Source organism: Gambusia affinis, linkage group LG20, assembly GCF_019740435.1.
Source record: "Gambusia affinis linkage group LG20, SWU_Gaff_1.0, whole genome shotgun sequence".
Lineage (NCBI taxonomy): Eukaryota > Metazoa > Chordata > Actinopteri > Cyprinodontiformes > Poeciliidae > Gambusia > Gambusia affinis.
In genome coordinates this window covers 22,290,327-22,307,521 of record NC_057887.1, presented here as the reverse complement: position 1 = coordinate 22,307,521, position 17,195 = coordinate 22,290,327, and the positions used below count along the sequence as shown (strand labels likewise).

The window sequence follows — 17,195 nt, the reverse complement described above, 5'->3', positions numbered from 1 at the left end:
CAACATCAATTGAATGAGTTTTTTTCTGGAGTGCTTTGAAACGTCAAAAGTTGGTGCAATATAAATAAAACTGAATTCAGTTGAAAATTTACCTTTATTCCTACAAAACCGTCGCTCCTTTGTTTTGCATTTTAAGTCAGATTTTCCTCTGCAGACCGCACATAAAGCCGCTCTGCTCCATGACTCTGTCCGTCAAGGTGTTTGTCAGCCTGCAGCTTTCATCTCAGGTATAAAAGTGAGAGCACACATGTGTAACCCTCCATGATTTTGGGGGTAACGGGGAGGGGGGGCCCACATGGCCCCTAATCAAAACCAGATGTTGGCAGTTTAAAAAACAAGAATGAAAGGGGAAAAAAAAAAGAGAAAAATGTTTATTAAATATGAAAGTAACGTGTAAAACTTACATGTGATTCAACAAACAGGCAGATTTAGACTGGAGACTTTATCATAACAACCTTTTGGAAAGTTGTTATGAATTATAAAAATTAAAAAATAAAACCCACAAATTCATTAAAATTGATTTGAACAATTAATCATCCATACATGTTTGTCCTTGCAGAAATAGCAGGTATCTACGGAAGAGGATTAGTGTCATTCAAAAGAAAAATATGACTTTACTCTTAGATCTCTGACTTTAAAGTCAAATTTTTTACCTTAAACTCAGATTTTTTTTATTTTTTGAGATGTCTGACTTTTTCTCAGATTTTTTTTCTAAGATTTCTAACTCTCAGATTTTTGACTTCAGTTTTGAAACTCAGAACATTTCTAAATGTGAAAAACTTTCACTTTTGAAAATTTCCAAGTTTATTTTCTAGAAACTTTCTGAGATTAGTCTCAAAATATTTTAGTTCTTTTAGCACATTTTCGACTAATAAAGCTGATAAATTTATTTTTATTCTTTGGTAGAAATTTACTTCTCAGCATTTATGACCAAGGTGCTCAGTTTATTTACAGTTTCTTTATATTTGTTAGCTTGATTGTGAAATAGCATCATTCAACTTAGCTGCTAGCCTCACGCTGTTAACTCAAGGCTCTTAGCCTTGAGTTGTTAGCCAGATACTCAGTTAACGGCTACATTGTTCAGGTGAAAACCGTTTTTGTGACCAAGGTGTTTAGTATATTTACAACATTTAAAATGTCAGTTTTTACTTGTTAGCATGATCCAGCCTTAGCGTCATTAAAGGTGTTTATTTTTTTTTATTTAATTAGTATTTTCAGTGGTAAATTAGAGCTTTATTTATTGGTTTATAGCAATCGATTTCTATGAAATTTAAGTTAGGTAGAGGATGGACCAGCCTGAAAAGTGGGAGATTCAGGACTTCCCAGAGATGTTTGCTGGTTTTCTCATTAAACACATTTGTATTTCATTTTTTTAAATCTAAGGGTTGTAATAAACAGAGACACAACACAGAATCCCTTTTCATTCCTTTTAGCTTCACTTTGTTTATTTTCTTTTATTTGTCTTCATAAAAACATGAAAATTGAAGAGAACGTTTAGTTCTGTCTTGCAGACTCAGCAGAATCTGCTCCATTAGATGACGTAGGTGTAACTGGGTTTATATTGTTAGTTATATATTTCCACAAAATGTTTTCTTTATTTGTCCTCTTATATTTGTCTATCCTCGTGTTCCTCTGTGTCTGCTATAAGGGGTTTGGTCCTCCAGCTCCGCCCTTCTTTCTTCTTCTTTTGTTCGGGGTCCTTCAGGACCATTATATATACTCTGTTATTAATTTCCTCTTCCCTTTTGTTACTTGTTCCACTGGGGAGAGGCAAGTTTTATAATCCGTTGTATTCCTTTCATTTATATTGTTCGAATGTTTATTTTTCCGCCTGTATTAATAGCAACTATTTTCAGTTGAGTTGCTATTACGCCTTTATAACATCTGATGCATGTTAATACTGTTATTTTGTATAGATCGGGTTGGCGAACTAGAGCACATGCTATGTGCTAATGCTAATGTCTCCCGATTGACAGGTATGTTAGCGCGCCCTTTTGTTACTTGTTCCACTGGGGAGAGATCGGGTTGGCGAACTAGAGCACATGCTATGTGCTAATGCTAATGTCTCCCGATTGACAGGCTGAATAAACGGAGACCGCCTCCAAACCCTGATTCTGAGTTTTGTGGTTAACTAGATCTCAAACAGCAACACATTATGTTGTTGGAGATTTAAGAGTAGCTGAGGAGCAAAGCCTCTACAAATGGAGAAAACCTGGATTAATGGTAAATCATACCACCAAGAGTGACCATTGTACCAAAATGCTTTCTTCATGTCTTCTATCATTCTCTCTTCGCCCATTTCTTGAGTAATCTACTGCTAAAAAAGCCCAATAGTGCCACAAAATCTTAAAAGTTTTTTGTCTAAGAAATGAAGTCACCGACTTGCGTTCACACCAGTCCTGTTTGGTCCACTTTAGTCCAAGTCTGGTTTGTTTGTCTAGAAAGTCCAGTTCGTTTGGTGAGGTGTGAATGCTAATCAAACTCTAAATGGTAAATGGACTAAACTTATATAGCGCTTTTCCAGTCATTTTGACCACTCAAAGCGCTTTACACTAGAGTCACATTCACCCATTCACACACCCATTCACACACCCATTCATACACCGATACGCAGATCGATAGGCAATTTGGGGGTAAGTGCCTTGCCCAGAGGCACATCGACATGTGGCTGGAAGAAGCTGAAATCGAACCTACAACTTTCCGATCGCAAGACGACTACTCTACCATAGAGCCACAGTTGCCGTTGGTTGAAGAGAACTCTAGTGCCATTTGAATGCGTATATGAACTGGAAGTGGACTAAAGCACACAGAATTCTGGGTAAATACAACCAAAACAAACGTGCTAGCCTAGCGTTAGCGGGAGAAATGACTGAGTCATTTCCTTTAGTTGTCCTTGGTGCAGCGCCCCCACAGGCGAGGAGGGGAACAGGTTGCTCAAGGAGTTTGGTTGATTTGACAGTGCAGAGAGAAAAAGAACCACAGCAACTGAAAATGCAACAAATGTTTCAGTTTTGGTCCCGAATCATGTGTTTTCAGGTGGAAAAATAACCATAGTCCCAGTTAAAGCTCAGCCAATAGTTTTGTGTATTAGAGAGACAAGATTAAACGTTGAAAAATGCATCATCTGTAGAAGGAGGTTAAGTTGATGGCAGCGTTATCTCAGCAGATGTCACAGCTAAACTCAACGCTAAACCAGATGAAACTACTGAGACAAAAATAACTGTAAAAGTAGAAAAACCACCAAGTTTCAAATTGGTTTTACTTGGTTTGATTCCCGTTAAGCTTTCAAGTGTTTGTAGTCTCTGCAAACATCGGCAAAGTAAAAACTATTGCAGCCTTTTTCAGCACAAATACAATTCCCTAATGGCAGGTTGGATTTAGCTATAATGACCAATTAAGATAGTTTTAAGATACTCTTCCCTTTAGAGGCACTGAAATATTTTAATTGGATTTTACTAAGAGATTTTAAAGGACATTAGTCCTAACTGTTCACTTGTCATTGTGAAACAGAACTGAAACCATAGTTTCTTTTTAACTCTCAGTCCATGTAACCACAATGTGAACACAAATTAAGCCTTCCTTTGCCCTGAAAGGCAGGCCTAACCATCGGCTCACCATCGCACTGGCGAGACGTTTTATTGCCCTGTGGGTGCGGTTGCAGAGTGGCATCTTTCATCATGCTAAGCCCACACTCCACGCTGGTGTGGGTTTATTTGGTTTGATAGGTGGAGAGCTGCCTGTATTTTCTCAGGTGCTTGTGTTGTTGAACCAAAATCCTGACTCCTGCTTTCACTGGCAAACACAACGGCCTGGCTGTCCAGAACTTCCTCTGGCGAACCAGCAAAGGGAGTTTTGCTTCTTGTGTAAGTCAGGAAGCGGCCGGTAACCCTTTAGACAAACTGGATAAACGTTAATGAAGAGGACGGTTTGGAGTGGGCTCCTTGAAGCTGCAGATACTTTCTAAACTCGCATGTGACATTGGTTTATTGGGTCAGTGAGGGAATTAATGTCAAGCCTGTCGAAGAGCTACAGAAAATATGTTTGAGGTCAAACATCCGTGGTGGGTTTCCACTGGGTGGGTGAATAATGAGCCAGAAGTTGTCATTAGTTTTTCCGGATCTTCTTGGAGGGAGAGTTTTTCGGGCAGAACCGAGTCCTTTTGAGCAGCGGAGCAAAGTCACAACAGAGATGAGAGAATGACCCTGTGACTCTGGACGGCTGGGAGAGTCTGTCACATGCTTTCTGGGGTTTATTTTGTCTAGTAGTAACTTGTGTGAATTTAAGGTGACAAGAAACCCTCAAACAGCTCATGCACTGTAAAAAAAAATTACAAATTTTACCAAGTATTTTTGTGTAGTTTCTGATGCAAATGTCTTAGTACATTTGAAGTTCACTTCCTTCACTGATTCACTGTGCAGTATTGCTAGTTTTAGCTTTTATATCAATTTTGCTGCAGTCCACTAGTATACGATCAAATAAGATTTATTTGGTGTTTTTATCATAATATTCTGGTGAAAAATGGGACAAATCTGATTTACTATTCTGCTGCTTTTCTAATAATAACTGACATTTTTAGTCAAACTTAACATAAACAAGGATAAAGACAAATTGGCCTAATTGGTGGGCTGTAGTCTCTGGTATGCTCCTTCATTGTTGTGTAGACACTCTGATGCTTTGAAAAGTCTTCGAATGAGCGAAAGTTCACATTTTTTGGAACATTCACCTTCGACCCGAGTTGTGCACTGTTGGTCACTGCTTATTACACAGACAAATTGGTCTGCAGCCGTGTGACTGAGTCCGCAGACACACGGCTATCCATCAGTCCTGTACCTCTCATCCGGGGTCAAAGTCGCCAGGGCAGCGACCCCAGCTGAACTGCCTGACCTCCTCTCTTCTTCTCCAACATTTGAAGCTTCTCCCAGTGAATGCCGCAATTTTCTCTGCAAAATGTTTTCAGCTTTTCTCCTTTGACATGGTCACAATGTCACGTTCTGAAATTGAAACAGAAAGTGAGATGAAGCTGACTTTAGTTAGTATGACCGGATTGAATTGATTTTTGCATATAAATTAGATTTTCCTTTGATAGAGCCCCTACATGTTGTGAGCTGGTGCTTTATGATTATACTGACTTGAATTGAATGGAGACAAAACTTACACTAAGTTGTATTTTGAATAAAATAGCAAATATTGTTACTAAACTAAAGGCTTAAAGAAGACATTATGCTTCCTTGAACAGGTTGCAATATATCTATGCTAAACATGTTTGCACAAAATCATTCATTTTATTTTCTCCTTTCAATATGAGCTGTTTAAGGGCCTCCTGTCACTTTAAATTCAAATAATCTGCTACTAGTCAGAGTCTGGGTTGCTAGGTAACGGGTGGAATTCTGCTAGGGTTGCTAGGTTACAAATTTTTTTTTTTTAATTTGTAGAAACTAAAATGGAAGAACAAAAACATGTTTAAAAGTGTACCATGAGAGTTGCCAAAGTTTAAATAATTTATGCCAACCAGACTTTGACGTTTTGTACTAAATGAATTGCAGTCGCTTCAGTGGAAGCTAAAATGAACTTCAGTAAGAGAAAGAGGAGAAGTATGGAGTCATGTGGATAAATCATCTGTTCACCTTCAACCTGTGCAGTTCCATTGATAACTTAACTTATTATTAAGTTAAGTTAAGTTAATTATAACTTAACCAGGTATGTGAGCTGGTTAAGATGTGCAGGAAAACAAATTCAAGGCACTGCTAGTAGAATAGTTGTCAAAAGCAAGACTAACAGGTTAATATTAGGTGACGTTAGTTTGTGCAACGTGCGAAACAACTAGTTTCCTAAAACATTCAGTATGTATTGTACACAGAAAGTTAACTAGGGCTGTGATTCGTATGGAAATAAATTAGAATAACATTAATGAGAAAGTCTGAATTCTGGTTTCCCTCTAACTAAAACTGCGGTGCTGCTAACTTTATTGTTTACTGTCATAACAACATGGTTGGTGTAAACCTGGCAGCCCGTCCTTTAGCTGAATATTCAGCAGTGCAGATTGGAGCTCCTTCTTTCTCTGAAGCGTGTCTTTTTTTGTGAGTGAAACCAGCTGAACCTGTGAAAATGACCAAAAGGCCAAACGTCGGTCTTCCTTTAATCTCTTCGTCTTTTTGTTTATCCAGGTTACAGAAAACCTGGACAAACAGGTTTGTTCACTTTTCACCTTCAACCCCAGCTTTTTTTGTAAGAAATACTTTAAAAGATTTAAATAAACAAGTAATTCAATTCCCTTTTTACGTAAAAAATAAAGATTTTAGTGCTTGAATGCAACAACAGAGCACTTCTTTAATTTGAACCAGCTGAAGCTAAAACAATGAACCAGAGGAGTTTTGGTCTGTACTGTATTTACAAAAAGTTTCTTTTTTAATCTTAAGTGTACAGTTTTGGCTTAATTACTGGTCCAAATGCTTTTCTTTCAGCACATTGTTTTTTCTGAGCATTTAGTTTAACATTTTAAAAATTACAAAATGAATGAACAATGATCAATTAAATAATTGATTAACCAAGATTAATATGATTAATCTGTTCAGTCTTCTGTGGTGAACTCTATGTTAGAAGAAAGGAGTCAAAGAAAATGACTCCTGATGTTTTTTCTCAAAATTCTGACTTTTTCAAAATTCTGACTTTTGATTTTGGAAGATTAAAGTCAGAATTCTGAGAAAAAATGCTCTTTTTCAGTGGCTCTAATCTCTAAACTGAGTTTGTTTTTTTTAGTTTTCTTAGTTGTCGTCTGTTCCCACCGTGTTTCCCATGGTAGAGTTTCCTCCTGCTCCGTGTCTCTCTGTCTGTCCAGCAGATCAGCAGAGATCCTTCGTCTCTCACAGAGCTTCACATGGTATCAATCAGAGTCGGCTTCGTCAGACAAATTAGGGCAGTTAATACAGACCGGAGATCAGCGAGCGCAGAGGCGGGGAAGCTGGTGCTAAGTGCCAACAGATGGGGCCCAAAGTAGATGGGACCAACCCCATACAGTACGTGACAGTGGAGCCTCGGGGTGAGACAGGGGGGCCTTCTCGCTAAATCTGGCCTTTTATGAGTGAGAAATGGTGCAGGGAAACTTTGAGAAAGTTCTGCTCCACAAAGCAAAGACAACTATCTCCCCACGACTCTTAAAAAAACCCATTAGCAAAACCACCTTTGAAAATTTATTACAGCTAAACTACAAGTTTTTTGTTTTTGATCATATGCAATAAACTCTGAAGCCTAATCTCTGTTAACGCCACATTAACTATTGTGTTTACATCCATTCTCTTGCATTCCTCTAAGGAGAAACTAATTAAACAGATTAATTAACTTCTGCAGATAAACTGTAGGTTGATGAGAAATACACTTTGCCAGGTTACAACAGAGCAACGCAGAAACATGAAAACTCATATCTGAGGAATATTTAATGTCTCCAGTGAACCAAAAGTTTTTTTTTCTAAGATGGCGACCTTCATATCTGATAGAGCAAATTAAATAAAATAATGTTCTGAAAGAATGGATCCTGTAAAGATCCCAACGATAAAACCAAATGTCATTTGAAGATAAATGGTGGAAAGTTGCGTCGAAGTGTTTTTCTGAATAATGTCAGTTTTGCTGCTTTTGAACCACAATAACTGGAACGTTGACCAACATATTTGACGTACTGATCATTTTGATGACAGCTCTCATCAAAATATCGTCTTTGTTATTAGTTGACTGTATACACTACAAAAACTCAAAATCTTACCAAGATGTTTTGATCCAGTTTTTTTTTTGTACATCCCTTAATACACTGGAAATAAGACAAAACTAATTTACATGTAACCTTTTACATAAAGGCTTATTTTAAGTCAACAATTCCTTAATACTGGGGAAAAAGTTCTAGTTCCACTGGCGCTGTTACCTAGCAACTCCAGCCAAATCCAACCGTTACCTAGCAACCCAGTTCTAGTCCCACTGGCAGATTATTTCACTTATAAAAAGATTACATTGTTGTAACCATGTTGTAATTTAATCTATCTGTCAATAGAACTAGAACTTTTTCATCAATATTAAGGAATTATTTAAAACAAGCGGCTATGTTTTGCTGAAAAGTTACTTTTAAGTTAGCTTTGTCTTATTTCAAGTGTATTAAGATATTTTCTCTAGAAACTAAACCAAAATGACTTGATAAGATTCAGTGTTTCAGTGTAGAGTTTTTTATGACTTTGGGTTTTTATGATGTAAGGTTTTGTTGCTGAAATGTTCTCCACAAATAACAGGGGTACCACTAGTGGTACTTGGACTGCCACCAACCTGCATTTCAGTTTTCATTTTTATTTAGTTCTTAATATATCTTTATGAGTTTATTGTTTTTTGAGTTAAATCCTTTTTGAAAGAACAGAAATACACGCTCCCCCCTTTAATGGAGGCTCCGTTAAGCCAAGGCTTCAGCCCAACTTATCCATTCACAACATGTAACACTCTGCTCGTTACATAAATAGATGAATGTCTGTGTCCTAATTGAATAATTTGTCTCTAAAGCCAAAATTATAATTGTGGTCTAATTGTCATTTCAACTGTTCTGTAATAAGTCTGTCAGTTTAGAAAGGAGTTATGGAAAATTCACTGTTGTGATTTCATTCTGTCCATCTGTGCACAATTCACGTTTGTTATCACCTTAATACACACACACACACACACACACACACACACACACATTCGTCTTATGTTACGGGCTTTGAAGAGGCAGATTCATCCCCATTTTCAACAGCAGCCAATCAAACAGAAACCTGCAGGGCGGATTAGGAGCTGCACAAAGCTGCTATCAGGGACCACACTGGTTTCAAGTTTCTCTGCTCCTCCGTTGCTCTCCGTCACTCAGTGGACCAATAAACTTTGTTTCTCCAATAAAAACGGGAACAAGGCAGCCGGGGTTTGTGCAAACAGCAGTGCTGTGGCATCTCTGACACCGTCTGCGCCTGGAAAACCGTCTTTTAGCTCAGACAATGTGTAAAAAACTGAAATGGGTGGAAGGTAGAAAGGACATGCACTGTAAAAACACAAAATACTACCAGGTAGTTTTAGTCTAGTTTCTAGTTATCTGCGCTTAAAGAAAGAGTTATGAGGAACTTTTCAATAAGATATAGGAGTTTGGTTTATGTCTACAGAAAGGGACTAGGGACACTGTAAAAAACTAAAAGATTAAGAAGATTAAAGTCAAAATTCTGAGATAAGAGTTGGAAAAGAATTGAAGTGTTGAGAAAAAAAGTCTAAATTGTCAAGAAAAAAAGATTTTTAAAAAATTCTGAGAAAAAGCACCAGAATTTTGCAGCAAAAAAACATTTTTGAAGGGAAAAAGTCATAATTCTGGAAAAAAAGTCAGATTTTTTTTTTCAGTGGCACTAATCCTCTTGTGTTTTGAGCTTCTCAGTGGTTTCTCATTGGGTGACTCCTGCACACATCCACAGACAAACAAACCAACCTTCTGCTTCTGAGGAAATGTGAGGTGTGGAGACATTTTTGAGGAAAATAACTGAATGAGATTCATTTTGAATTTGGCAAAAAGAGAAATGTATTGAGGAAATGGACGTAAGAAGGAAAGAGATCTTATCCTGGAAAATGTGGCGGTAATGAGGCTTCACTTAGAGCCGATCAAGGTACAAATGAAAGCATGATTGGTAAGCCCCGTCACACACTGCCTGGTGCGTGTGTGTGTGTGTGTGTGTGTGTGTGTGTGTGTCGGATAGAATACGGGAAAAAAATCAAAAGTATTTGTCTTGATCTTCCATCCTGTAAAGCCTAACAGGTTCTAAACAGTGAGGTGAATACTGAAACACAAAACTCTCTCTGCAGGATTTCATGACTATTTAAAAAAAAAAGAAGCTTTTAAAAATCAAAATCACTTATTTTCTGGACATGCTTTAGAAATATTTGCAAGTAATTTGCCAATATTTGCGATTATGTTTGACGGTAAATGTGACTTTTTGTTGCTCAGCAAATCGATCTCAGACTAACAGAGTCTTCAGGACAGTAGAAGTAAGAAATACTGCCCCCTGCATGTGGGAGTTAGCAGTCACTGAAAGGTGACCTGTTATACATGTTCATTACATTTTTTGCTCAAAACCATTCTTAGATAATCAGATTTCAGTTTGATCAGTTCTGCCTATTTTGAGCTGTTTTAGGGTGTCCTGTCACTTTAAATCTAATTAAGCTGCTGCTGGCCAACTCAATGTTTACACTTGTTGACTTTCTGGATTTTAAAATCAACAACAAAGCACCTTTCTTTTCCAGCAGCCATTGTACAGCCCATACAGTGATAAAACTAGCTGACCAAACATGCTGGAGTTCAGGTTGGGTTGCTAGGTAACCGTAAGAATTCTGTTGGGGTTGCTTGGTAACATCGCAGTGCCTGCTGATTTGGACTGTTACATTCCAGAGGTTTTTCAAATTTTCCAGACACCAAATATTTTAACTTATTGCCAAGAAATGGCTGAGGTTTTTTTAAACGTTTTTTCTTTCTAAAGCATGTAGACTGTTTCTATAAGCAGTAGAAACCCAAATGAAAGTACCAAAAACAGCAAAATGCTACTTTCCCTTTAAATCTAGGTGGAAATCCATTTTGATTGCAGGCCTGGCAAAAACAAAATTGGAAAAACTGATGGAAGTTCAGGATGTCTAAAATTTACGCAGACGCAAAATTCCAGTGTTTACGACCGCAATACCTGGGGGACAATGATAATAAATTGTTGCTTTCCTGTAATTTTCCCTGAGTGGGCTGGATGGAGCTGAATGCTGAAGCTCAGGGAGATGAGGAAAGATGACACTGCAGGTGGGAAAAGGAAAAAGTGGAAAATAGGGACGGGTTTCCTGCTTTGGTTTCCTTTTTCTTTATCTAGATCTTTTCCTCTTGCGGGGATCAACCTGGAGGAAAACTGCTCTACAATGCTTTCATCTTTTTCAATGGTAAACCAACACAAACACAGTTCATTAACTAATAATTTATTTTCTTTACCATTTAGATGAAAAAGTCAGTGGTTCAAGAATGCACAGGGAAGACATTCAAGTGAAAACTCAAACCTCGTCATCTTGAGGACGTTAATGTTACAGAACATGGCGGCTCTTCTCATCTTGTGTGTGGAATCACTCGCATGGATCACCTGAAAGCAATTTACATTTGGGCGTTTCGTCATCTGGAAAAAGAAAAGGCATACATTCTGCGTAACAAGCGAACCACGTCTCGGGTCACAATCCAAAAAAGCATATGTTCCTGGTTTCTACATCCATATAACATCCATAATCATCTGGTTTGTACATCCATACACAACAGCCGTCCCACGGCAACACGGGAGCGGCCCAGTTCATATTTACAACGTGAGCGAGAAGCAGGAGCCGTTCAATGAGCCAAAAGCACCAAGCAAATGAAACACAAATATTCAGACTCCTTCACACAAACCAGGCCTTTTCGAACTTAGAGTTCAACGTTTTTAGTGAAGTTATCCTCAAGATTCTGACTTTTTTCCTCACCTCTACATGTTCGGTTCATTAATCTGTAAAAAGCTTTTAAAAATCAAACTTATGAATTTGCTTAAGATTTACTGCAAAAACACAAATCATAGGCGAGTACTATTTGGTCTAGTTTTAGTGCAAATATCTTAGCACACTTAAAATAAGACCAAGCCAGAGGAGGTAAAGTACCCAAAAAATGATCCTCAAGTAAGAGTAGCAATACTTTAACATATTTTTACATAAGTAAAAATAAAAAGTATCTGTCCACAAAATTACTTATTCTAAGTAACTGATCAAATTATCAATTATTTAATATTTAAAAATTACAAAATGAAATGGACCAAAATATAACATTGAATGGAAAGTTTGGTATTTTCAGGACAAAAATTACAATAATTCATATAAGTAACTAAAAAACAAAATTAGGCATAGTAATTTTTTTCCGGATCAGTTTCTTTCAATAAAAAACGTATGAAATTTTAACAAAAATTGCAGCTGTTTGGCAAATTTTTGGTTTGTTTTTCATTCAGTGGGGAGAAAATCCAGAATTGTTACTGAAATATGAGAAGCCATACTTAATAATATAATTACTCAAATAAAAGTAAAAAGTACAGTGCAGCACAAATATTTCTAAAAGTAACTTTTTTCCAAGAATAGTTACTCAATAAATGTAACTAAGTAAATGTAGTTACTATGCAGGCTGGAAAAACTTAACTTACAAATAACGTCTCAGCAAGTTATAGCAGCTTGGTTTAAGTAAATAATTCCTTAATACTGACAAAAAACGAATAAGTTCTGCTGTCGCCGTTACCTAGCAACCCCAGCCAAGCCCAGCCCGTCTCCTAGCAACCAAGTTCTAGTTCCATCTGCAGATTATTTAACTTATAAGATATTTTCCTCATGTTTTAAGTGAAATAATCTGAAGTGAAACTAATACTTTATCATAATTGTTAAGAAATTATTAATTTAAAAAGAAAGGGCTCCTATATGCTGGGAAAAAGTTACTTATTAGTTAGTTTGTCTTATTTCAGGTGTACTAATACATTTGCCCGAGAAACTAGATAAAGATGGTTGGGAAGATTTTGTGTTTTTGCAGTTTTGCCATCAGAATGGCAGCCAAAAGCCCATGGTAACTCTTGAGGAGCTGTAAAGATCCACAGCTCAGGTGAAAGAATATTATCAACAAATTAAGTTGTAGATGTGAAGTAAGGCAGCCACTGCCAGAGCTACAATGTTTACATAAAAGCATAAACCGGTTTAAGAAACTGAGTTGGTTTGAAAACTGTCGGTTCTCAAATCTTCGCCACCTAATCTGGAGCTGAAATAGCAGCTGAAAGTGGTCCAATAAAGTTTTACCTCATGGGGCTGAATATTAAAGCCTGCCACATCTTACAGATGGGAACTATGTATTTTTTCACAATTAGCTGCCGGTTTTTGTTGGTCTGTCACATAAAAACCTGAAATAATCCATAAAAGTCTGGTTGTAAGGTGACAAAATGTGAAAAAGGTGAATGGGTATGAATACTTCACAGAGCGCTGCACACTTGTTTGCTCAGCAGGGGTTAATTAAACACAAAGTCACACGCATACGCATGTGGATGCTATAAACCCTGTGAAAGGGCATAAACAAAGTACGTTGCCTCAGTACCACTGCCAAGCTGCCAGGCTTGTTAATGTAAAACAACAGGAGGAATCTCCCTGTGAGGCTCGCTGAGACTCACTCTAACTTTCCAAGCACTTAAAAACGGAGGAATTTAGTTCAGATGTCCTGGAAAAAAAAAAAAGTTTTGAGAAGTCTGCAGTGCCTCTCCAGACGGGCCTCAAAGTGTTTGACAGGCTATCAAAATGTGTCAAGTGGACCTGAAGTGGTGCAGTGAGACGGCTGCTAGCTGCTACTGTAACTCCACCTGCCTGACAGGCGCGGAGCAAAACCAACCGATGAAAAATTGACGGTTTGGTTCCGCATTTTTGTGAAATTCCTTCAGTGTGAGCGGAGCATGGGAACAGCGCTAGCATAAACCTCAATACTTATTTTGTTCTGTTTTTTTCCCCACAGTGGGTGAGTGGAAACTGGTTTTGGGTGTTTTTGGACGTCAGCAGGAAGATCCAAAAATCCTTCAGATAACATCTGTGATGCCAGTCAGATCAGATATATGGTGACTAGATATGATCTGTAACGGATTATTTGGGATTTCTGGAGGGATCTTACAGATCCTGCAGACCAAACAAATCACCAAGTTTAGAGGATTGTGGGCATTTTCTGTTATTATGAGATGTTTGTAGATTTACACAGTTAAAAATTAACAGCAATAATTTGGATTATTTAAAATTTTTCATTCATATTGTCACAAAGTTATTCAGTTATAAATGTTACTGTTTCAAACTAAATATCTGAAACCTGCTAAATATTAGCAGGTTAATATTAAGGTGAAAAACTAAATATTTATCTCTAAACTGGATATTTAGTCACCAAGCTAAGTATTTAGCATCAAACGAAATATTTTGCTACCAAGTTAAAATATTCTTCCTCAAATTAAATATTTAGGTCAGCAGCAAAATAATGGATTTAGTTTCAAACATAATGTTTAGTTTACAATAAATGTTTAGCTTTGAACTAAATATTAAGGTTAAAGTGAAAAATATTTAGTAGAAACTAAATATGTAGCTTCACACTAAATATTTCAAACTAAATATTTAACTTAGTTTAATATCTGGGATAAATATTTAGTTTGAATGTAAATATTTAGTAACATTCACACTAAATGTTACTAAATATTTACATTTAGTTACATTTGAGATTAAAATATCCAGTCTCAAATTAAATATTTAGCTTGCTAACAAAATATTTAATTTTAAAATAAATATTTGGTTTGTTTTATCAAATTATTGCTGTTAAGTTTTTGACTTTACACATGGCCCTCCAAACCTTTCAGGGTTTGTTCTGGCCCAAATGAAACATAATGAAAGTTTGGTGATTCATTTTACATCATCACCATTAGTTTTATATCAGACAGTTAGTCTGATAGGAAATATTCTAATCTCAGTAAATGTTTCACTCAGGAAGGTTGTTGGCGTCGCACCGCCTCCAACCTCATGTTTCTGTGTAAACAATCAGTTTTTTTCTCAATAACTGCCCAACGGAAACATGATGAAAGTTTGATGATTCACAAAATACTGTTTGCATAAAACGTTATGTATATTTAGATAAAGTTGTTTTCAGATGGTAAATGATCAATAATCTGGATTTATAACCAACTGATCCCAGAACTTTACCTTAACAGTCGTGACCTATACTTTTAATCTTCACATCCGCTCAATTTTTTTCTCTACTGCTCAAAGCAATCTCCTTCAGGAAGTGAAATAGGAAACATTTTGAGAGTAGCTGTACATTTCTAATTGAATATAAAACTGAAAGTAATGATTTGGCAGTGAAATGGCAACGCTGTGCCTCAGGGTGAACACGTGGTAGAAGTTTTCCATTGGATCTTCAGACTCACATTGGTTCAGCTCCCGCTCTGCTAACCGTTAGCAAGAAGCCACAAACATGCAAATATATATATAAGAAAAGCACAAAAAGATGAAACATGATCCTCTCATGTCATAATACAATCAGCGAGAGCTAGAATGTTTCCAGCCTCATTCTTGTTGTCATCATACACTACAGAGAAAAACATGGCTGTGATGTTTATCTGCCTAATTCCTATTTTTGTACTGCATGAAAAGAAAATCTCGTTTCAGTCTCTTATTTTGGCCAAGCGGAGCCTGCCAGTCTTCAGACACATTAAAACCTTGAAAGAGTATAAAAATTACGTTGGTCAACAGCAACATCTGGAAGATGGCAACCAGCGGAAGACGTTATCCATAAAGCAAAAACATCTCTGGAAATGTTGCACTGTTCTGAAATTCCAGCCATTTGTCCGTGTCACTTCATCTTTTGTCCCCAAAAACAACAAAGACGTGAGTCAGGATGTGTTGGAGGGACTAGCGGTGAAGAGGCGCAGCCTCACATGCACAAACAGGGTCATTCTGCCAAATAGACAGACTGAAAATCAAGATAGGGCTTGGCCGAGAATTCAAGTGAGAAATTAAAACTGTCATCAGCAACAGCATCACAAAGTTGTAGATAAAAAGATCCCACGTGAGGAGCAGCAGCGGTGGTGGTACGACTAGGAGAAGCGTCCCTGCTGAGGGAGCCCTTGCTTCCTTTTGGGACAAAAAGTTTCTTAGGTGCAGTCTGCCAATCAGAACGTGAAGACTCGGAGCGAGGTGGCCAGCGGACAGTCCGGTAAGTTGGCTAAGCTGTTGCTGAAATCAGTCCAACTCAGAAAGTGGGGAGCACTGCAAAGTTACGTCCTTGGAAAAGTGCAGAGGACACAACTTTACGGCCTGCGGTACATAAAGTACGAAAGCAACGAGGCGGAAGACGGTCACTCGCACCAGTTTGAGGTCGGAGTTCGATGGGTTGAACGTTTCAAACCCTTTTCATTGGTTCCTTTTCAAGGCAAACCAATTGAACACAGAGACAGGTAGAATAATCATACAATGTACACAAAAACATTGATCCATAAAACATGGAAGGTACATGCAATTGTTTTTGTATGCGCAGTGTTCCCTTGATTAAAAAAGGCGATGAGGGTTGAAGGAGCGAGAAACAGTCATGGAGAGGTCAGGAAGGTCAGATCACGCTTTGCTGCATTTCCCCTTCTTCTCTTTGCGCTGAAACTTCCTCAGACGTCTCGTCCAAACGTCCCTCCACTGGATCACCAGGCTGTTCTTATCAGCCACCAAGCCAACTCGCTCCGGTCCGGAGACGCCCCCTCCGGGCCCGACTCCCGGGCCCGCCGCCGGGGCCGTGCCACCCTCGGCGCCGCCCATCACCAGGAATCTGTTGCTCATCTGGATCTTGGGGCATTTGCAGGCCAGGTCCTTCATGTGCACCCACAGGATGTTGTCGCCGCGCTTCAGGGGCTCGCCGCGGCTTTTGTACACAGACACAACGCTGACCGAGAACTTGGCCCAGTCCCCGACCGTCTCCATGTCCAGAACGTTGACCTGGACCGCTGAGAAAACAGTCACACTATCAATCAATCAATCAAGTTTCATTTCTGCAGAATATTCCAGCAACAAAGTAAACCAAAAATTTAAAATGATATTTTCTGTTCATTCTGTCATTACACACCAAAATGTTGATTGATGTTTCATTTATTGTGGTACAAAAGCAACTCTAAACAGCCAGGATTTAGTTTGTTCCTGTTCTGGGGAGCATAGAGGCTGAGTGCTGCTTCTCCATGTTTGGTTCTGGATGCAGAGCAGAACCAGAAGACCTGCGAGGTCCGGAAGGTTCATACCACAACAGCAGATCTTTAAACCGTTGAGTGATTTATAAACTAACAGTATTTTAAAGTCTGTTCTCTCCATCAAGTTTCTTTATTTTGCTGAAAAAATACTTGTAAGTGACTGTTGTCTTATTTCAAGTGTACTAAAATATTTGCACTAAAAATACTTGGTAAGATTTTGTTTTTGAAGTGATAAATTATTGCATCGTGTCAGTGATGATGAGTGTATGTAAACCTCTGGCTGATAGTTGTGTTTTCTTACCGTAATCCTTCTTGCAGAACTTCTTCATGTTGATCTTTAGATTTCCTTTCACTGGTTTACAATAAGACTCACAATCTGCAAAAACAAAGACAAACAACTTTTAC

General features: G+C 37.9%; 1 protein-coding gene across 1 annotated transcript in view; it reads right to left on the bottom strand.

Annotated features, from left to right (window-relative positions):
• Nucleotides 1-14,306: 14,306 nt before the first annotated feature.
• Nucleotides 14,307-17,195, bottom strand: part of ntn2 (netrin 2) — a 53,451-nt gene continuing 50,562 nt past the window's right edge. The window contains exons 6-7 of the mRNA XM_044103459.1: nt 17,092-17,166; nt 14,307-16,553 (exon numbers count right to left, since the gene is read on the bottom strand). Coding sequence (XP_043959394.1) covers nt 16,174-16,553; nt 17,092-17,166 — 455 coding nt within the window. The 3' untranslated portion in view covers nt 14,307-16,173. The remainder of the gene's footprint in view (nt 16,554-17,091; nt 17,167-17,195) is intronic.